We start from the raw sequence: 24006 nt of genomic DNA on the forward strand, positions 1-24006 counted from the left end.
GGGAGTTCATCAGACCTCAACGGTGAAGGGAAAAATGAACTCACAACAGTACCTCCCCCTTGAGGAGGGGTCACCAAACCCTCATCCATGCCACCAGGGCGATCCGGGTGAGCCCGATGAAAGGCACGCACCAATCTTTCGGGATGAATATCAGAGGCAGAGACCCAGGAATTATCCTCCTGACCATAACCCTTCCACTTAACCAAATACTGGAGTCTCCGTCTAGCCAGACGGGAATCCAGTATCTTCTCTACCTCATATTCCATGTTACCTTCAACCAATACAGGGTCAGGAGGTGCCACCACAGGAACTACTGGTTCAACAAACCTCTTCAACAAGGACTTATGAAACACATTATGAATTTTAAATGTAACAGGAAGAGCCAACCGAAAAGAGACCGGATTAATAATCTCCAAAATCTTGTAAGGTCCAATAAATCTAGGCTTAAACTTAGGAGAAGCCACCTTCATAGTGATATTTTTTGATGACAACCAAACCATATCACCCACCTTAAACTGGGGACCAACGGTCCTACGCCGGTTGGAAAACCACTGGGCCTTTTCCTGGGAGAGAGACAACTTATCCACTACTTGGTCCCAGATCTGGTGCATTCTCTCCACCACAGTGTCAACACCTGGGCAGGCAGAAGGCTCCACCTGCCCTGAAGAAAATCGAGGGTGAAACCCAAAGTTACAAAAAAAAGGTGACATCAAAGTGGCAGAACTAGCTCTATTATTTAAAGTAAATTCGGCCAAGGGCAAAAATGAAACCCAATCATCCTGATCGGCAGAAATAAAACATCTCAAATACGACTCCAAAGTCTGGTTTGTTCTCTCCGTCTGCCCATTGGTCTGAGGGTGAAACGCAGAGGAGAAGGACAACTGAATTCCCAGCTTGGAACAGAAAGTCCTCCAAAATCTAGACACAAACTGAACTTTTCTGTCAGATACAATGTTCTCAGGAATCCCGTGCAAGCGAACCACCTGTTGCAAAAACAAGGGCACCAACTCAGAGGAAGATGGCAACTTAGGGAGTGGTACAAGATGGACCATCTTAGAGAATCTATCACAAATCACCCAAATAATAATCATTCTCTGAGAGACAGGCATATCAGAGATAAAATCCATTGAAATATGGGTCCATGGCCTCCTGGGCACCGGCAAAGGCATCAACAAGCCACTAGAGCGAGAACAAGGTTAGGCCGGGAGCAAGTCCCACAGGACTGCACAAAATTCCTGACATCACGAGACAAGGCGGGCCACCAAAAAGACCGACTCACCAGATCTCTAGTACCAAAAATACCTGGATGACCAGCCAATGCAGAGCAATGAACTTCAGACATCACTCTCTTCCTCCACTGGTCAGGAACATACAACTTTCCACTGGGACAACGCTCAGGTTTGTCCTCCTGAAACTCTTCCAAAGCACGTCTCAAATCGGGCGAGATGGCAGAAAGAATTACCCCCTCGCCTAAGATAATAGCAGGCTTAGTCACAACAGGAGAATCAGCAAGGAAACTCCTAGAGAGGGCGTCTGCCTTGACATTCTTAGTGCCCGGAAGAAAAGAGACCACAAAATCAAAACGTGTGAAAAACAAGGCCCACCTAGCCTGTCTAGGATTCAAGCGCTTGGCCGACTCCAGGTAAATCAAATTCTTGTGGTCAGTAAGGACCACGACTTGGTGTTTGGCTTCCTCCAACCAATGTCTCCACTCCTCAAATGCCCATTTCATGGCCAACAGTTCCCGATTCCCCACATCGTAGTTACGTTCGGATGGAGAGAACTTTCGGGAAAAGAAAGCACAAGGATTCATTTTAGATGTCACAGGATCTTTTTGGGACAACACCGCTCCTGCACCAATCTCAGAAGCGTCCACCTCCACCTGAAACGGGAGTGAGACATCAGGTTGCCGCAAAACCGGAGCAGAAGTGAATCTTCGCTTCAGCTCCTGAAAGGAAGAAACAGCCTCCGGAGACCAATTCAGCACATCAGCACCTTTCCTGGTCAAATCAGTCAATGGCTTGGCAATACCAGAAAAATTAGCTATAAATTTCCGATAAAAATTAGCAAAACCCAAAAACTTCTGGAGGGCCTTCAAAGAAGTGGGCTGAACCCAATCATAAATGGCCTGTACCTTGGCCGGGTCCATTTCAATAGTTGACGGAGACAAAATAAATCCCAAAAATGAAATCCTCTGTACCCCAAAAAGGCATTTCGATCCCTTGACATACAGGGAATTCTCCCTCAAAATCCGGAACACAGTCCGAACATGTTCCACATGAGAGTCCCAATTCTTGGAGAAGATCAAAATATCATCCAGATAGATAATCAAAAATTTATCCACAAAGTCTCGGAATATATCGTTCATGACGCACTGGAAGACAGAAGGGGCATTAGTGAGCCCAAAAGGCATCACCAGGTACTCAAAATGTCCCTCCGGAGTATTAAACGCCGTCTTCCATTCATCCCCATGCTTAATGCGAATAAGATTATACGCCCCCCTGAGGTCAAGCTTGGTAAACCAGCAAGCACCTTTAACTCTGGAGAATAGATCAGAAATCAGGGGTAACGGATACTAATATTTAACAGTAATTTTGTTGAGGGCACGATAGTCAATACAAGGCTTTAATGAACCATCCTTTTTAGCCACGAAAAAAACCCCAGCACCTAAGGGTGAAGAGGATGGTCTAATATGACCCTTCTCCAACGCCTCCTTAATATAGGATTGCATAGCCTCATGCTCGGGTACAGATAAATTGAAGAGCCGACCCTTAGGAAATTTACACCCCGGGCTCAGTTCAATTGCACAGTCATAACTCCTATGAGGAGGCAAAGACGCAGACTCATTCTCACTAAATACATCATAAAAGTCAGCCAAATAGTCAGGAACATCATGCGACTGGGGAGAGGTGGAGAAAACAGGAGCATCACTAAGGGCACACCGACAACCCCAACTCACCACAGACAAAGATTTCCAATCCAGAACTTGATTATGGATTTGCAACCAGGGAAACCCCAGAACGATGGTATCATGCAAATTATGCAACACCAAAAATCTACAATTTTCTTGATGGTCTGGGGTGACCCGCATTACCACCTGGGTCCAAAACTGAGCTTTATTCTTCGCCAAAGGAGTAGCATCAATACCCCTCAAAGGCATAGGCGTCCGCAGAGGTGTCATAGGAAATCCACAACGTTTAGCAAAATCCAAGTCCATCAGGTTGTGATAAAACACTCCGGGATCGCCTTTGCGGGGGTCAAAGGTCACGTGCGTTCAGCATGAAACTCAGGCGCAGAGCTGGGATTCGTGTATGACTGACCCTGGGTCAGGTTTATTAACAGTGAAAGCAATGCAAAAGGAAATAAAACATAAAACAAATCCTTGCCTGTCCGGCACTAACTAAACAAAGTACAACCTAACTACCAACTGGCGGGCTTCTCCCGTCCAGCCAAACCACAGTTGCAGTGGGCACTGCTTCCACTCACGTGTGTGTCTCTCACACAGACAGGCTCTCTGTGTTCCCAGGCTGAGACACTCACACAACCACCTTGCATCCTTATATATCCACCTCCCATTATCCATTAGTAAGCAGGTGCGATACTGACCAGACTAGGCCACATAGGAAAGGAATCTGGGCGAGATATACCTGCCCTCATCCACTATTCCCACATGATTCTCACATATCCCCCCCCTCTGCTCAGACCACTCTGGTCGAGCAATGACACCCGCCAAACAGTGCACTCGGGACAGGGCATCTGCATTCCCCATCTGTACCCCTGGGCGGTGCTCCACCGTAAAAGTGTAGGCCTGCAGGGCAAGGAACCACCGGGTCACCCGGCTATTCCGTTCCTTGTTCAAGTGCATCCACTTGAGAGGGGCATGGTCAGTGATCAGCCTGAACTTTCGGCCCACCAGGTAATATTTGAGGGCCTCTAGAGCCCACTTAATGGCGAGGCACTCTTTTTCTACGACTGCATACCTTTGCTCGTGTTTATTCAGCTTCCTGCTGAGATAGAGGACTGGGTGTTCCACTCCGTCCCTCACTTGTGAGAGTACGGCCCCGATACCGGTATCAGAGGCATCCGTTTGTACAACAAACTCGCTGCGGAAGTCCGGAGTCACCAGTACTGGTTGAGAGCAAAGTGCCCGTTTTAGGCTATGGAAGGCTTCTTCAGCCGCTAAACTCCATTTAATCATGACGGAGTCTTTCCCTTTTGTAAGATCCGTCAGGGGGGTAGCGATGGCTGCAAAATTGGGTATGAACCGGCGATAATAGCCGGCGATCCCCAGGAAGGCTTGCACCTGCTTCTTGTTGACAGGTTGTGGCCAGTCCTGAACCGCCTGAATCTTATCAACCTGGGGTTTAACAACACCCCTCCCAATTACATACCCCAAATACCGGGCTTCTTCTAGCCCGATGTGACATTTCTTGGGGTTCGCGGTTAGACCTGCCTCCCATAGGTCGTCAATCACAGCTTGTACTTTCTGGAGATGAGTCTCCCAATCCAAGCTGTAAATGACAATGTCATCCAAATAGGCCGAAGCGTGCTGCCTATGTGGCCTCAGGACTCGATCCATCAGTCTCTGGAAGGTCGCCGGTGCCCCGTGCAGTCCAAACGGCATATACACATACTGAAATAAACCTTCCGGCGTAGCAAATGCTGTCTTTTCTCTGGCAGCCTCCACCAGAGGGATCTGCCAATACCCCTTTGTTAGGTCTAGGGTCGTAATATACCGGGCTTTTCCTAACCGATCTATTAACTCGTCGACCCGGGGCATGGGGTAGGCATCAAATTTTGAGACCGCATTCAGTTTCCTGAAGTCATTGCAGAAGCGGATGGTGCCGTCCGGTTTAGGAATTATCACAATCGGGCTGGACCACGCACTGTGCGATTCCTCAATGACTCCTAACTCTAACATTGCCTTCACTTCTCGGGAAACGGCTTCACGGCGCGCTTCAGGGATTCGGTAGGGCTTTACGAGAACTGTGACACCAGGTTCCGTTACGATGTCATGTTTCATTAGCATAGTCTGCCCGGGTTTTTCTGAGAAAAACTTTTGGTTGTGAAGTAGAAACTGCCTGACTTCCATCTTTTGCCGCTCCGAGAGAGTCTCTGCAACCCGTACCTCCGGTACGGTATGCGAGCAGACAGGACGGGCCAGCTCCGCTGACAAGGCAGACCGATCCTTCCAGGGCTTTATCAGATTTACATGATAAATCTGTTCAGGTTTCCGTTTACCTGCCTGGTATACTTTGTAGTTTACTTCACCAACTCTTTCCTTGATCTCAAAGGGGCCCTGCCACTTTGCCAGGAACTTACTGTCCACCGTGGGGACCAGGATCAACACCCTATCTCCGGGTGCAAACGTACGGACCTTGGCGCCCCTATCATAGATTCTTTTTTGGGCTCCTTGAGTCTGTATCATGTGTTCTTTGACGATAGGCATAACAGCCGCAATACGGTCCTGCATTTGTGTGACGTGATCTATCACTGTTTTAAACGGAGTGACCCGACCCTCCCAGGTTTCTTTTGCAACGTCTAACAGTCCGCGAGGACGTCGGGCGTACAATAACTCGAAAGGCGAGAATCCCGTGGAAGACTGGGGTACTTCCCTGATGGCAAAAAGCAAATACGGAAGTAAATAGTCCCAGTTCTTCCCATCCTTGTCTATCACCTTTCTCAGCATCTACTTCAGAGTTTTATTGAACCGTTCGACCAACCCGTCTGTTTGAGGGTGATACACGGATGTGCGTAACGGTTCAATTTGTAACAATCGGCAGAGCTCCTTCATTACCCTGGACATAAAGGGGGTCCCCTGGTCGGTGAGTATCTGTTTTGGTATACCGACCCGACTAAACACATGCACCAGTTCCTTGGCAATCGTCTTGGTGGCCGTGTTACGCAAAGGGATGGCCTCCGGGTAACGAGTGGCATAATCCAAGATGACCAGGATATGTTGGTGTCCACGTGCAGACCGTGGAAGGGGCCCAACTAAATCCATCCCAATCCTCTCAAACGTGACTTCAATAATAGGTAGGGGTACCAAAGGGCTACAGAACCGGGGCTTAGGTGCAGAGGCTTGGCAGTCAGGACAAGACTCACAATATACTCGAATATCGTGATGCATGCCTGGCCAAACAAAACAGTGTAATATCCTTTCGGTGGTTTTCTGGACTCCCAGGTGACCTCCCATCACATGTCCGTGGGCAAGGTCCACCACCTGCCGCCGGTAGGGTTTTGGCACGACTAATAGTTGTACTGTATCTTCCCCCTTTTTCTCTATCTGATAGAGTAAATCATTCTCCAGAACCATGTAAGGATATGCCAGCCTAGAGCCAGGTTCAACGGGTACCCCATTTATCACTTTTACATTTGTCCTAGCCTGAGAAAGGGTAGGATCCTTTATTTGCTCGCTTTGGAAGTCATCTTTCTGAACTTCCAAATCCGGCAAACGGGGAGGTGGACGGCTGTCGGCCTCCTCCTCTTCCCCGGTCTCCTCCGTATCACCCGCCATGACTGAAAACGGGAACTGTAGGTCATTTCCAGCAGACTCTTCCCCCGAGTCTTCCGGGGAGACCTCTTCCAGGGGTTCGGGACCCATACGCGCCCTGGGAGAAGAATCATGTACACTATTACCCGAGGGCATCATCTGATTCTCCCACAATTGCCAGAAGTGGGGAAAATCCCGGCCCAGGATAACATCATGCAATAACGCCGGGACGAGTCCCACTTTATGTTGCACAGACCCATAGGAAGTAGTAATGCATATGACCGTGGTGAGGTACGAACAGGTGTCTCCATGCACACACGTTACAGAAAATTTGTCTGATGGTCCAGTCGGGGCTGACACCAGACTGGCCTTCACCAGAGTCACCACACTTCCCGAGTCTAACAATGCCACCACATTTTTGCCATCAACAGTTAAATCACACATGTGTTTCTCCACATCCTTTTGACCGGCATTCACACTCACTACCCGTGCAACCATAGACATGCGGTTTTTAGAGTCTGTGACGTCGCACTGCATGGGTTCAGTAGTGACCGGACAGTTCACAGCAATATGTCCCATCTCTTGGCAGCAGAAACACCTAACGGGCCCCTTGCTTAGACCATAGTTCGTTACTCTCGGCCTCGCAGTGCGGGCAGTCCCGTTTTCCTCCCCCACTGTCTTAGGGATTTTTCCATCTCCCCTACTCCCTGGAACAGTCTTACCGGTTCCCCGTGGAGATGATGAAGAACGAGGTGGGGTAGCGTCGTCTCGGAGTCCTTCCGCCACGGAGTAACGTTCAACCAGATTCACCAGTTGATCTGCCGTCGTAGGATTTCCATGGCTTACCCACTTCCTCAGGGCTGGCGGTAGAGCTCTCAGGTACTTGTCCATGACGACTCTCTGAATTATCTCTGGCGCTGTCAACACCTCGGGTTGTAGCCACTTCTTCGTCACGTGGATCAGGTCGAACATCTGTGACCGCGGTGGTTTATCCGGCTGATAAGTCCATTGATGCACTCTCTGTGAACGGACAGCGGTCGTCACTCCCAGCCGGGCCAAGATCTCGGCTTTCAGTTTGTCAAAGTCCTGCACGGCTTCAGGCTCTAAGTCATAATAAGCCTTTTGGGCCTCACCGGAAAGAAACGGGGCAATCAGGCCGGCCCATCGTGCCTTCGGCCATTTTTCTCGCACCGCCGTCCGTTCAAACGTGGTCAGGTATGCCTCGACGTCATCTTCGGTCGTCATCTTCTGCCAGTACCGACTCACGTGAATCACTCTCGACTCGGCTTCCAGGTTAACCTCCTGTAGGCTTGCCAGGCGCTGCGCCACCTGCTGGAGAAGCAAACGATCGGTAGCTGTCATGTCCACCAACTCCTTCAGCTGGGCCATCATCACCCGATTAGCTTCTTGCTGGACGGCGGTGGACTGTACCAGCGCTTTCACCACGTCCTCCATGCTCATGCTTGCAACGTGATGCCCGCATTCTCCACCACAATGTGATAAAACACTCCGGGATCGCCTTTGCGGGGGTCAAAGGTCACGTGCGTTCAGCATGAAACTCAGGCGCAGAGCTGGGATTCGTGTATAACTGACCCTGGGTCAGGTTTATTAACGGTGAAAACAATGCAAAAGGAAATAAAACATAAAACAAATCCTTGCCTGTCCGGCACTAACTAAACAAAGTACAACCTAACTACCAACTGGCGGGCTTCTCCCGTCCAGCCAAACCACAGTTGCAGTGGGCACTGCTTCCACTCACGTGTGTGTCTCTCACACAGACAGGCTCTCTGTGTTCCCAGGCTGAGACACTCACACAACCACCTTGCATCCTTATATATCCACCTCCCATTATCCATTAGTAAGCAGGTGCGATACTGACCAGACTAGGCCACATAGGAAAGGAATCTGGGCGAGATATACCTGCCCTCATCCACTATTCCCACATGATTCTCACAAGGTTCAGAGCTGCTCCCGAATCCACAAAAGCCATGGCGGAAAATGTGGACAGGGAGCAGATCAGAGTAATTGCCAGAAGAAACTTAGGTTGAACACCATCCACAGAAAACGTGTGTGCACAACGTTTCTCTCGTTTAGGGCAGACAGAAATAATATGCGAGGCATCTCCACAAAAAAAACACAGCTTATTACGCCTTCTGAACTCCTGACGTTGCGCCCTAGACAAAAGTCACATTGCATAGGTTCAGACATTTGTTCAACAGGTGGCAACATCTCTCGTGTAATTTTGCGTTCACGTAAACGCCGATCCACCTGAATGGCTAATGACATAGAATCGTCAAGACCAGAGGGAACAGGAAATCCCACCATAGTATCCTTTACAGTTTCTGACAAACCCTTCCGAAAGAGGACTGCCAAGGCACCATCATTCCAGGTAGTAAGGACCGCCCACTTTCGGAATCTTTGACAGTACAACTCTGCCGAATCCTGACCCTGGCTTAATGCCAACAGGGTCTTTTCAGCCTGATCAATAGCATTAGGTTCATCATACAACAACCCCAAGGCTTGAAAAAATGCGTTCACATTATTCAGGATAGGATCATCAGGTTTCAAAGAAAACGCCCAATCCTGGGGATAGCCACGCAGCAAAGAGATGACAATTAAAACCTGCTGCGCGGAGTTCCCCGACGAGTTAGGCTTCAAGGCAAAAAATAATTTACAATTATTCTTGAAATTCAAGAATTTAGACCGATCCCCAAAAAACACATCCGGAGTAGGAATCTTTGGTTCAGCAGCATGTGAATGAGCAAGATAGGCGGAAATTCCCCGCACTTCAGCAGCGAGCTGCTCCACACGATCAGACAATTGCTTCATCTCCATTGAGAGAAAAATTACGGCCTCAGAGATATAGAGGAAAAAATATGCACACAAAAAAAAATCTGACACACTTTTTTTTTTTTTTTTTACAATTCTCTCCTGCTATTGAGTACCCTAGGATCTGCGGTATGGCTGGTGATTCTGTTATGATGAGTCACCGAAGGAGGAAAAAACAAAATACTAGCTAAGTCCAGAAAAACCAGAGAGGTTGGCAGCTATCGGATTGCAGACCCCTGAACCTATCCACAACAACTAGCGGTAGCTGTGGGGGGTTCCTACGGTGCCCTAGACCCCTCGATCACAGCCGGAGAACTACATAGCCTAAAGACAGAAAGGGATATCTAAACTGCCCCAGAGCAGACCCCAAAGCAATAGGCAGCCCCCAACATATAATGACGGTGAAGCAAGATGAAAACACTAACACAGATAGAAAGATAGGTTGAGCAAATGATGGGGCCCAAGCTAACTAAAATAGGACAGGATAGGAAAGCTGCTGTCTGCCATCCACAAAAACCCTATAAAAAATGTGCCAACCGACTGATAGGAAAAACAGGCCCTGAAGTCGCTAGGCTTCAAAAGACTAAATCAGCACTCACGTATATTCTGAAGACAGAGCAAAAGATCAACAGATCAGAGACAAAAATGGAATTCAGCTCACCCCCGGCCAGGGATGGCAGAACTCCCAAAAAACAAGGCAAAACAAAAACAAAACTGAAGTGTACAAAGCAGAGCAGAAAAACTTAGCTTTGAGACGCAGGAATCAGACTGGTCTCCAAGAATCCAGCAGGATCACCAGCAAGGCAGAAGGGCGTCGACTGCCTTATATCCAGTCCTCTATTCCAGCCACCCAGTCATCATCTAGCTGCCCAGGTGTTTGGTAATCAGCCTCTCTACCTTCCTTCACCAGAGGAGGGAGTTCATCAGACCTCAACGGTCAAGGGAAAAATGAACTCACAACAATTTCCCTTTTATTGACAAATACATCAAGTTTATGGAAAGTCTTAGGCCTGTTTCACACTTCCATTTTTTGATGTCAGTCAAAATCCGCCAGTTTTAGAAAAAAACGGATCCGCCCCTTTTTGGCGGATCCGTTTTTCCCTCATAGACTTGCATTAGCGGCGGATTTTGACCGACGGTAGTACGTTGCATCCGTTTTCGGATGGATCCATTCGATTTTTAGCGGATCTAGGGCGGAGCAGACGGACTTTGAAACGTCTCTCTCTCTCCTCTCTCTCTCTCCTCCAGACGCGGTTCCTTTAAATTTCCTGCCCTTTGCAACTTCCGCGCATCCGTCCAAAAAACGGTCCGCTGACATCCGTTTGTTCGTTTTTTGCAGCTTTGGCGGATTTCAACTGATCACAAAAAACGGAAATGTAAAACAGCCCTTAGGGTTAGGGTTTGAGGAATCGTTTTATTGCAGTGATTGGCTCAAAAGGTTGTGCAAAAAAAATATTACGTTAAGGATACCATCATTTCTGTCCAGGCCTATTTCGTGAGTTTTATTTTTTTTCAAATTCTGTGGAAGCATGGTTGACAAACAATTTCTGACTTTCATTTGTTCATTATCATAGATTTTTTAGTTATTATTACATTTGTCAGATTCAAGTTGTTTCTGTGACCATTGTGGGTTTTTCTGTCACTAAAAGAGGGGTACTAACAATTTTGACCACCTGTGTTATTATTCACATTGAAAAACAGCTAAAATCTGACTGACTTAAGACAAGATGAACTGCCGACTCACTGAGCAGGTAACAGCTGCCTACTGAAGTACTGTACATGGAGAGTGGAGGAGATGGGATGAACACACTAAGACACAGGAAGTGAAAAAAAGAATGCACTGCAGCTTTGTAGCTTCTGGTGCTGGATTCACAGCCACACCGCTCAGTCCTGTTTATTTTGGCACTCCATGCTGCTGCTTCTGTCTGTGTTTTACATAGAGAGTAATAGTAATTCCTTTTTCAATTTTTCCTATGTACTGTGTATAGGAAACGCCATAGCAGCTAGTTTCCAGCCACTACATCAGAGAGAACTGACAATTACAGATATAGCTTTCAGAGGGGAAGAAAACTGGTGAAAAAAAGCAGGATAGAATTCATAAATTTGCCAGAAATGGTGTTGTTCCTCATTATAAGACCTATGAGCTTATTCTGAAAAGTTGACTATATATATATATGAATTATAAAACAACCTACATGTAAACCATGTGGTGTTTCTTTTGAAATGATGCATACTCTGATTATTACATTGTGGGGTGCTGATGGGTTACCATGGCAGTTTATGACTTGGCTTTTTAGAAGAACATTAAAGCGACTATTCACCTCAGAGATTATATGTGACTATATATTTCTAATGTATATTTAAAATAACTAATGACCCTCATTCTGCTGCTGCCTCCATCTGTCAAATCAGAGCTGTATTATCTTCATCTCCAAAAGGGCGAGAAGCATTGGGAGACAAGCAGAAAGTCTAAGCCATGTCTCAAGTTACTCTCACCAGATGAGGTGGATCTTCCAAGCCCAAGGTCCAGGTGGGCACATGGGCCACGGGCGTCGGTACAGCAAACGGGTGAGGCTACCATGAACAAGCAGCTGGGATGTTGGAAACCACAGGCAGGACACGTCCAGGAGACTGCATACAGGTAGTTGTGATGTTGTAAACTGTAGGCAAGCAGGAGACGTCTATGAGACCGCTAACAGGCAGCTGGAGTTTGCTGGAAACCAAAGGCAGGAAACATCCAGGAGACTATGGACATAGAGCTGATATGCTGTAAACCACAGGCAGACAGGGGACTTGAAAGAAACCACAGACACACAGCCAGAATGCTGAAAACGGCAAGCAGACATGAGAAATCCAGGAGACAACGGACAAGCAGCAGGGCTGCTGGACACCTCAGAAAGATGGGAGATGTCCAGGAGACAACAGAAAGCCAGCAGAGAAGTTCAAGATGTACCAAGAAACTCAGAGTCTTAGTAGCACTGAAGTCTTAATACCAAGACACAGGTGTGTGTCTTGGTCAGCATTATATAGACCCGAGCAGATGCTCACATGGAATCACGCTGGGCCATTCGCAAAGCTGAATGTGGAGCACAACGGAGTCTAGCGGATAGGAGTGAGGGGAGCAAAGCGCGGATGTGGGACAGGTGCATAACACAATGCAATTCTGCAACATAGGAAACTGTAAATGGTCTTGTAAATGATGAACAGCTCCTCCTGTAAGATATCAGATTCCATACGGACTGCACATTGAAGACAAGTGAGAGAAAAATCGCTCCACTTTTTTGGATTAAATTCTGATTTATTTTTTTTTAATAGAATCGTTTTGCCACTATAATGTGCAATGCTAAATTATTGCGGTATGTTCTGCAATCAAAGTCTTTCAAGTCGTTAGAGGCTCAAAAATATGTATATATAGTTAAAAAATATGTCATTTTACAACACTCTCTTTTTGTACTCTGAAAAGAAAAAACATAAAGTAAGTATATTCGGTATCATAAAATCGGTAAACATTAAAGCTCTAAAAATATAAATGCTGCAAAGAAAAAAAAAATCAAAATACCAGAATTGCTGGTTTTTGGTCACTTACTGTAAAACAAATAATAATCATATGTACGATGCGTAAAAATAATTAAAAAAAAGTGACACAACCTAATAATTTGTTTTACAAAGTTCTGAAATTTTTTAAACTAGTCTGCTTGGAATTTTTGTCTTCATTTTTCAGTACATTACATGGTAAAGCGAATGTTGTATAACTTTAACCCATCCCACAAGAAAATAAACCCTCTTATGACTCTATTGACATAAAAATAAAAATGAAAGCTTTTGGCATAAGGGGTGTGAAAAACAAAAAGGCAAAAAAAAAAGAAATTGTTTTTGATGGAAAGGGGATAAGTCAGTAAGTTTCCGTGTCGCCAGTTCACTCACAGTTTTAAAAAACAGGAAATAATATAAATAAATGGTAAATAATGATTAAAAAAATGTTAAAAATAATAAACTATTTCATACAGGAAGCGAGACACGGCCTGAAACTTTATACTCTTGGTAACCTCAAGCTTCTGGAATTTTGAAACATATTGATTCTTTTAACTTTTTTTTTAAATTTAACGCAGCGACCACAGGTATGAGATTCACAATGTATCAGAGACCTCTTGTGGCCTTTAGAGAGAATACAGTTTAGATGAATTATTCGTACCTAAACCGTTCAGGGATTACCGTATCTCTTCGGTCAGATATTAGATAAAGATGTCCATGATTTTTCACATACACCAAAATTGGTCCGAGTTTCACCAGTGTTTTGGATCCAATTTTCATCAGTATTTGTGTGTCAGTTTTTACCATCCGGATTTCATCAGTGACTTTCAGGAAACATTAACTAAGTTTTTCTTATACTTTGGAATATTAATCACGGACAGTACATGGAGTGCACACTGATTTTCTATGAACCATAGACTTGTATGGGTAATTTTGATCTGTGACTCAGATCAAAAACGGACCCGCCTTCGTTGTTTCTTCGCGAACACAGACTTTATTGGGTAAAATGTTTTATCCCTGGAAATCACTTATAGAACATGTACGTGAGTCACAGACGTCTAAATGAAGCCTAAAAGACACAAAGCGATCTGGGTGGTCGGTTAGGAATTGAATGGTTCTTGCTTATTTGTAGGCTCGGCCCTAGCTGACAACAGTCTGGCCCTTTAAGAAGGTTCATGATGCATTCACTGCTTACGAATTGTCTGCAATACTGTAAATTTCATCTGTTGAGAAATATTGATGTGGTAATGTACATTGCAAACTTGGTACAATTGGAATTTATGCAGTTGGCTATAATGATTTCCCACAAACCACATTTGGTGATGTCATGTCATATAATAAAAACTTTATTGATTAGAAAAATGAGTAAATAATTTAACTATACTTAATAATTGCAACAAATAAAGCAGAGTGGAGTGTAATAGTATTTTTCACTCCTCCAAAAGTAGGTGGGCAAACACAAACAGAAATTGTGATAAACTCCAAGCACTGAATAGACAAGAATGGGTGTCATCAGTCAGGATTTGGCCCAGAAACTGATATCCAGCTGCCGGGGGAAGCGCAGAGATCTTGAAAACTCAGTGACAACACTATAAATATTGAGTTTTTGCATAAACCTGATGTGTCTGTCAATGGAAGTTTAAAAACTTATGAAATTCTGATTATTGTACTTCAGTAACCATAGAAACATCCAACTAAAAACACTGAAGCAGCAAACTTGGGAAAACCAAAACATTGGCCATGACTGTCCAAAAGTCTCAAGATTGGCTGAAGACATCACTTAGGGTATGAAATCAAAAAACATGCCGGACTAACATAGTACCAATTGCCGGAACAATGAAGAGATCCAGAAAAAATATATTAAAATAATCATTTATTAATAATATATAAAAAACATGAAAAAATGCCCCAAAGAAGGCGCAAATAGCCCTATACCAATCAAATGTGAACAGGCATAGTAATAAGGCACAGAAAGTCACATATACAGGTAGAAAATGAACACTCCAAAAAATAACAAAGTACAAAAAATCTTCAAAATTCACTGCTGTATATAAGTAGTTAAATATCTGAATGTGTCAGAAGATAATATGGCCCCCGGAAGAAGCTTGCTGTGAAACGCGCGTTGGGGTGGAGGAGGCTGTGGTGCCCATGTTTAATTGAGTCTATTGAGATCAGGTACTTTTAAGGCATATTTATCTGGCCATATTATCTTCATTGTGTGTACTTTAGAGTGGTCAGTTTAGGTAGATTTGTATGAGGACTTAGCGTCATGTTGCTGTTATATTTAACCGTTACATGTATTGTGCCATTTATACATTTAAGGCACTTATAGCAGACCACTCTAGGTCCAGTTTAGAGTGGTTTATCTAAGGTTGATTAATATGTGGACTTAGACATTTATGTCATGTTGCCGGTATATTTAACCTTTATATGTATTGTGCTGCTTAGGATATTTTGACACATTCAGATATTTAACTACTTATATACAGCAGTTGATTGGTATAGGGCTATTTGCGCCTTCTTTTGGGCATTTTTTCATGTTTTTTATATATTATTAATAAATGATTATTTTAATACATTTTTTCTGGATCTCTTCATTGTTCCGGCAATTGGTACTATGTTAGTCCAGCATGTTTTTTGATTTCATATGTTTCTGAAGTGCTAGAATATTACTTTGTTTGGACAATATTAGTATAAATATCACTTAGGGTATGCAGACTGTGATATACAGACTATGGGGAAGACACACAGGCTGTGACTTACAACCTGTGGGGTGTACATACTGTGACATACAAGCTGTGGGGTATACAGACTGTGACATGCAAGCTGTGGGGTATACAGACTGTGACATACAAGCTGTGGGGTATACAGACTGTGACATACAAGCTGTGGGGTATACAGACTGTGACATACAAGCTGTGGGGTATACAGGCTGTGACTTACAAGCTGTGGGGTATACAGACTGTGACATACAAGCTGTGGGGTATACAGGCTGTGACTTACAAGCTGTGGGGTATACAGGCTGTGACTTACAAGCTGTGGGGTATACAGGCTGTGACATACAAGCTGTGGGGTATACAGGCTATGACATACAAGCTGTGGGGTATACAGACTGTGACATACAAGCTGTGGGGTATACAGACTGTGACATACAAGCTGTGGGGTATACAGACTGTGACATACAAGCTGTGGGGTATACAGGCTGTGACTTACAAGCTGTGGGGTATACAGACTGTGACATACAAGCTGTGGGGTATACAGGCTGTGACTTACAAGCTGTGGGGTATACAGGCTGTGACTTACAAGCTGTGGGGTATACAGGCTGTGACAAGCTGTGGGGTATACAGGCTATGACATACAAGCTGTGGGGTACACAATCTGTGACATACAAGTTGTGGGGTATACAGGCTGTGACATACAAGCTGTAGGGTATACAGACTGTGACATACTGGCTGTGACATCCGCTGCTGTCAGCCAATGGATTGTTCAGCCGACAGCGACGTCTATGATCCGCTTTACTCACACACTTCTATAGCATATGGTAATATTGGATGATTTCTATATATTCAGTGTTTCCAACTGTGATATTCTGCATTTTTTTCAGGGAGGTATCAATGAAAGATGCCAAGGAATACGCTGAGTCCATTGGAGCAATTGTTGTTGAAACTAGTGCAAAGAATGCCATCAATGTTGAAGAGCTCTTCCAAGGCATAAGTAAATATTCATCCTATTATCATCATCTATATATTTGTAGAGTATTTCATCTACATTAGTAAGGATTAGGAGGATGCTACTGTCATGGTTAGGACATGGTTAATGTCCTGTTCTCACAGGGTTAACTTTTGCCGTCCTCTCTTTGGATCTGGGAGGGGTATTTATACTCACTCCAGACTAGGATTCCCTGTCAGCTATACTGTTATTCTGGCTGTGTGTCTGACCCCCCTAGTGTGCGTGTATACTGCATTGCTTGTTTGATTCCCGTGTATGACCCGGTCTGTCCCCTCACTCTGTACTCCGTCTCTCGTTTTGGTACTATTGTCTTCTCCGGTTCTGACCTCGTGGCTGGGCTATTGTTACTCCGTTACAGTTTGTCCCTATTGTACCGTCCATTGCCCGTTCTGGTTTTCTGATCTATTGCTACGTCCTGACTATTCGCTCTAACCCTTTGGTACTGTCCTGTTATCTCGTGCTTTCACCCGGCTTGATCTGGTTAACGTCTCTGCCTATGCCCCTTGGTAACTTGTCCCGTAGTTACCTTTCTAGGAGTTTCCCTGCAGCTCCTAGCTCTGTGGAGCTTAGGTCACGCCCCCAGCAGTCACGTGCTTCAGGTCCGGATAGTCTGAAGCACGCATCGTCACTGCTGCTGCTCAGTGAGCAATTGCAGTGCGGTGTTCCTGACAGCTACTCTGTAAAACACAGTGCTGTCTAAATGAATTTTTCCCAATGTTTCAAAGCCATGTCGTAGCCTTGAGTTTTCTTTAAAGGCTAAAACTATGATCATACACTGTGCATGAGTAGAGTGATAGTGCCCTATGGCATGTATCAAAGCTTGAGAACCTAAGAACTAAATTCACTGTTTCAAAGGGGACTATGTTGGCAGCTAAGCATCAAATAATCAAAACAGATAATAAAATACAGTAAAAAAAAGTAAAATAGACTACACTTGCAGATACAACTGAATCTAATGGGCCATATACACAAGCCAGTCATTGGTGTAACTCGATTGTCAGCCCATCTATACAAGCCAGCAATCACTGACAAATGGTAGTTTTGCTCGATTGGTGGATGTGATGATCTTTATGTGAAGGAGAAAAAATAACCAGCTCACCTTCCTGTGAGGACAATTCAGTGTGAAAAACCACTTGAATTCACATAAGAACCCTTGAAGACCTTGTATGGTCTTGTATGGTCAGGGTGTAGGGCAGGGAGTGTGGGAATACAGGCTGGTATCCAGGTCAGAAGTGGGACTGCGCTCCAGCACTTTTATTAACAGCTATGAATAAGGGTTGCTAACCCGGAACGCGTAAGCTTATGGACCCTTATATATTCATCTGTGTTCGTTTACAACAGTGATGGGGGAGCAGCACATCGCCTGTTTACACAGGGCAATGTGCTGCCAATAATAATCATTAGGCATGCATAAAAGCCATCACCAATGAAAAAATGTTAAAGCATAAATTTTAGTGTGCAATTAAATACAGTATGAGAAAAAACAAAAAGATTAAAAAGATTAATAGCACATTGGCTCATCTAAATGTCTCATTATACAGTGTGCCTATTGTAGTAATATTATGTCCTATAGGGATTATCCACTTTAGAGGACAATTTATTGACTTAAATGCCTGTATTTGGGCTAGGAATTAGTTTCACAATTAGGTCTCATTATACATTTTGAAACGTTTGCCTTCTGTAGCTTCTCTGTTGCTGACTGCAGAATGGGGGTTATCTGAGAATCTGTCAGTGAGCTCTTTCTGACAGTCTGACAGGAGAATTAATAACTCGTAAGTGTTTTTTTATGTCCAAATGCACATCTCATGGTTTTATAGAGGATTTGTTTACATATTATAATTTGTGTGTTTTGGTTATGAACCAGAAGGTATATTCTAAGACGACCAAAAATCTCGATATTGGGGCTCCAACGTCAGTAGCAGTGAGCATGTGCAATTACTGTTCCATCCAATGACTACAGCAGTGTTTCTTACCTGCAGTCCTCAAGGCCCCCTGACAGGACATAATTTGAGGATAGCTTAAGGCTGTGTGCACACGCTGCGGATTAGGTGCGGATTCATCCGCGCGGATTTTGTAAAATCCGCAGGTGAAACCGCAGGTTAAAAGACCTGCAGTTTTACCTGCGGATTGCTCTGCGGTTTTGCCCTGCGGTTTTTCATCTCCTCAATGGAGGAGATGGCAAACCGCAGCGGAATCCGCAGAAAGAATTGACATGTCAATTCTTTCTGCGGATTGAAAACCGCAGATAATCGGCGCGGAAAATTCCGCACCGTCTGCATTGCGGTTTTTGATTCCCATAGGGAATCATGGTACTGTACACCGCAGCAAAAACTGCTGCGGGTCCGCACAGCCTAAAGAGACGATCTGCAGCAAGTTCTGAAGCTTTGCTCATAATTCTATCACCTGTGCAATACTTAGAAAATCCTGAAAACATGATCTGTTTGGGGCCTTGAGGGCTGGAAACACTGGTGTATAGACGTACAGGACGCACAAGCTCACTACCTACCACTCCATTCAGATAGGCAGCTCTGGACTCCCGTTCTTGCAGTCAGTTCACAATATGTTGGCAATATTTAACACACACATATATATTTCAGGTCAGAGAATCCCTCCACTGGATCCACATCAGAATGGCTCTAATGGAGCAATGAAACTCGGAAGACAATCCTTACAGCCTACAAACAGATGCTGCTGATCCAACCTGTCACCACGAATACATTCAATTGTAGTTGTTCATTTAGCTCAAGGAGATGGATACAGACACGGAAATAAATGACCATTAAATAGGGAGGAAATATAATATGTTCATGGTAAAAGTATGTGTAGGCCCAGTTCACAGTTTGCATTTTTTCTTGCACTTAATTTTAGCCAAAAGCAGGAGTGGCGCCCACAAGGAAGAAGGGTATGACTAAAAGCTTCTTTGGATCCATTTCCATTAAGAGTATATTCACAGACGGCTGATTGGTTTTTTTGCAGAATTCATTTATGTGCAAGAAATGCACAGACCGCCAAAACGACCCCACACAGTCGTAGAAATCCCTGTACCAAACCTCTCATGTGTCCGTATAGGTCCAAAAACTGCTTCCAAAAATGCACCATAAAAGGAGAGTAAGAACTGACGCTTTGCTGTATAGCTGTAACGTTATTGCATTGTTGGTTTACAGATAATTTTCTATCTCGATTCTGTTACTTATACTAAGCAAATATTGGAACTACAAAATGTTATAACTTTTTACACATAAAGGAGTTGTCCACTTTCAGGAGAGTGGGGCCCAAATTTTACAAAAGAGCTGAAAGGCCAGAGTCACATTAGTAAATTACATCAGATGTGATAAGCTAATGACCCTCGGCTCCTGTTCTGCTGCAAGCGGGAGCCGAGTGTCAATGCTCTGTTCTATGATCCTCTCACATGACAGAATCACAGCACAGGTGGGGAGGAGACGGAGAAATTAATTTCTCCATCTCCTCCATTCCCGGCATCCGAGGGCAAAGCACTGCACTCGGGTGACATCTCATCTGCAGTGCGATGTTTTACAGGCACCCATAGACTTGTATGGATGGGTGCGATCCAAATTTGGTATGCAATTGCAGCATGCTGCAATTTTTTTTTTTCCCCATCTGATCGCAATACGATTGGAGCAGGAACAAAGAGACACCATTGAGAACACAAGCATAGGATTAAATTGGTGTGAATGCAATACAATGTTACATCAGATTTCATTTGTCCAATTTAATCGCAAGTGGGAGTGAGCCCTTACTCAGCAGGTACTCGCCTTCCCTAAGACCAGCAGCAGCTTTCCAGCACTGATCTTGTGTCATTGTTTTGACTGCACCCGTCACAGGTCTAGTCAATCAATGAGCTCAGCGGCTCGTGATGTCAAGCTCAGCCTAGTCACTGAGCCTCTGAATTCAGAGATTGGCTAGAGCGGTGACGCACGCTGTCAAAACACCACGAGCGGATCAGTGGTTGGAAGCCACTACTGAACCCAGGAATCACGAGTACCTGTTGACTTTGTTATTTTATGGTTTAGTCACACTTTCCTTAATGGAACCTTTAATGTAAAATAACGCAATTAACATGCAGGTTTATAGCGTTCTGATACGCCCAGCTACGGGAAGGAAATTAACTTTATTCCCCCCCTGGCAGCATTTGGCTTCCAGCCACAGTGGTGGTGCTGGCGCTGGTTCAGTCACCGCTTTGTGTGTAGAGAGCGACGGCTGTAACCTCACCCCCATCACTGACTCACAGCAGGATCAGCATTGGAGCAGTGGCGGGGAGGGGGCACGGTTACAGCCATCAATCTCTATACACAGCGCAGTGACTGAAACCGTGTCATTGCCATCACTTTGACTAGAAACCGACTGCTGCCGAGGGAATAAAGTTAATTTCCTCCTGGCAGAGGGGCTCTCAGGACCTGCGCTGCACGTTGTCAGAACGCTGGAGATTAACCCCATATATGCAGGTTAATAGTGTTGTTTTATATGACAGGTTCCCTTTAAAGTTGACAACTCTTTCAATTTTAGCTCAACAATAGTAATTGTCAAACAAAGTAATAGGGATAACCACAAGGCTAGGCGTGTTTTGTCTCATGTGTTGTAAGTCAAAAAAGGAACATTGGGTTGGCTAAAAATCATTCCATCACTGCTATCTTTTCACAGATATGGGGTTATTACACGAACACAAGATCTGTTAATGAGAAACGTCCCCATATTTCTCCAGGTGACGGGTTATATGGCTAACTGTAACACGCTTAGCTGGAGCTTTGACAACATAACTTTTTGGTAATAGTTTCAACCCTGTACAGTGGTGGCCAAAAGTATTGGCACCCCTGAAATTCTGTCAGATAATACTGAAAATGATTGCAATCACAAATTCTTTGGTATTATTATCTTCATTTAATTTGCTTGCAAGGAAAAAACACAAAAGAGAATGAAGCAAAAATCAAATCATTGAACATTTCACACAAAACTCCAAAAATAAGCCAGACAAAAGTATTGGCACCCTCAGCCTAATACTTGGTTGCACAACCTTTAGCCAAAATAACTGCGACCAACCGCTTCCGGTAACCATCAATGAGTTTCTTACAATGCACTGCTGGAATTTTAGACCATTCTTCTTTGGCAAAGTGCTCCAGGTCCCTGATATTAGAAGGGTGCCTTCTCCAAACTGCCATTTTTAGATCTCTCCACAGGTGTTCTATGGGATTCAGGTCTGGACGCATTGCTGGCCACCTTAGAAGTCTCCAGTGCTTTCTCTCAAACCATTTTCTAGTGCTTTTTGAAGTGTGTTTTGGGTCGTTGTCCTGCTGGAAGACCCATGACCTCTGAGGGAGACCCAGCTTTCTCACACTGGGCCCTACATTATGCTGCAAAATTTGTTGGTAGTCTTCAGACTTCATAATGCCATGCACACGTTCAAGCAGTCCAGTGCCAGAGGCAGCAAAGCAACCCCAAAACATCAGGGAACCTCCGCCATGTTTAACTGTAGGGAGCGTGTTCTTTTCTTTGAATGCCTCTTTTTTTTTCCTGTAAACTCTATATTGATGCCTTTTCCCAAAAAGCTCTACTTTTGTCTCATCTGACCAGAGAACATTCTTCCAAAATGTTTTAGGCTTTCTCAGGTAAGTTTTGGCAAACTCCAGCCTGGCTTTTTTATGTCTCGGGGTAAGAAGTGGGGTCTTCCAGGGTCTCCTACCATACAGTCCCTTTTCATTCAGATGCCGACGGATAGTACGGGTTGACACTGTTGTACCCTCGGACTGCAGGGCAGCTTGAACTTGTTTGGATGTTAGTCGAGGTTCTTTATCCACCATCCGCACTATCTTGCGTTGAAATCTCTCGTCAATTTTTCTTTTCCGTCCACATCTAGGGAGGTTAGCCACAGTTCCATTGGGCTTTAAACTTCTTGATGACACTGCGCACGGTAGACATGCTCAATGTGGTACACACAAGGACACAGGACAGAGGTTGAGTCAACTTTAATCCATGTCTACTGGCTGTAAGTGTGATTTAGTTATTGCCAACACCTGTTAGGTGCCACAGGTAAGTTACAGGTGCTGTTAATTAAACAAATTAGAGAAGCATCACATGATTTTTCAAACAGTGCCAATACTTTTGTCCACCCCCTTTTTTATGCTTGGTGTGGAATTATATCCAATTTGGCTTTAGGACAATTCTTTTTTTGTTTTTTCATTGAAGACAAATTAAATGAAGATAATAATAACAAAGAATTTGCGACTGCAATCATTTTCAGGAAGAAAATGAGTATTATCTGACAGAATTGCAAGGGTGCCAATACTTTTGGCCACCGCTGTATATATTGTAAGATCCATGTGTGACTGGAAATATTGCTATGATAGGTCATAAAAAATTAATCCATGAGAATCTGACTGCGGTGACCGTTTGGGACAGATTTTCCTGGATAGCCTTCTGTGCGTACAAAACTTCTTTTCATTAATCGGAAACTAATTCTTATCCTGAAAGACAAACACAAAGAAGATGTGTGATGGTAAAACGCCAACACAGGCATAGCCATGACATCTAAAGGCCCCGTTACTCTAAACGATGCACCAGCAATCCCGACAATGATAAGACCTTGTCAGGATCGCTGGTGCATCTCTACATGATCGCTGGTGAGCTGCCAAACAGGCAGCTCCACCAGCGATCAGCACCAGCGAGGACGCTGGTTTCTAAGGTACACATCGGGTTACTAAGTGACGCGCGTCACTTAGTTACCCGATATGTACCTTAGAAACCTGCGTGCTCGCACCGGGAGCTGCGAGCACGCAGGTTTCTAAGGTACACATCGGGTAACTAAGTGACGCGCGTCACTTAGTAACCCGATATTTACCTTAGATACCAGCTCCCAGCGCCTGATTAGAGCGCTGGGAGCCTAGCTGACCATTGGCTCCCGCTGCCACACGCAGCGATGCGTGCTGACCAGCGGGAGAGAAACGATCAAAAAACGGCCGTGCACGATCAGCGATACCCGGCAGGGGGGTTGGTCGCTGATCCCCGTCACACACAGCGATCTCGCTGGTGAGATCGCTGTGGCGTCACAAAATCAGCGATCTCGCTAGCAAGATCTCTGTGTGTGACGGGGCCTTAAGTGGTTCAAAGCCACAAGCCTATGTGTACGGAGGCAGATGTGGCTGGATTCAGAGATAAACTGCTTTTACAAGTGTATTGACAAGGAGAGCATGGCCTGAGTTTAGGAAATTGGGATGATAGCAGATAACTGGACAAGCTTTGCCCCCCTAAAGGGAAGCTGTTAGCAGAATTATGCTGCCCAAAATATGGACAGCAAGGTTCAGAGTCCGGCTCCATCATTCATTCAATTATGTTTTACTCTGAAATACTGTGGCTTCTCACAGAAAACATACATTTTAAAGTTGGCCAGGGACCATGCTGTATAATGACTAGTC

General features: G+C 44.7%; 1 protein-coding gene across 2 annotated transcripts in view; it reads left to right on the plus strand.

Moving 5' to 3' along the window:
* The window catches only part of RAB31 (RAB31, member RAS oncogene family), an 88912-nt gene extending 69072 nt beyond the window's left edge, over positions 1 to 19840 (plus strand). For both annotated transcript variants that reach the window (XM_073550972.1, XM_073550971.1), the window contains exons 6-7: positions 16458 to 16567; positions 19180 to 19840. In XM_073550972.1, the coding sequence (XP_073407073.1) occupies positions 16458 to 16567; positions 19180 to 19277 (208 nt within the window). In that variant the 3' untranslated portion in view covers positions 19278 to 19840. The remainder of the gene's footprint in view (positions 1 to 16457; positions 16568 to 19179) is intronic.
* The last annotated feature ends 4166 nt before the right edge of the window (positions 19841 to 24006 follow it).

This window comes from Dendrobates tinctorius, unplaced genomic scaffold (genome assembly GCF_039654945.1).
Source record: "Dendrobates tinctorius isolate UK_male_01 unplaced genomic scaffold, ASM3965494v1 ptg000171l, whole genome shotgun sequence".
NCBI classification, from domain to species: Eukaryota; Metazoa; Chordata; class Amphibia; order Anura; family Dendrobatidae; genus Dendrobates; species Dendrobates tinctorius.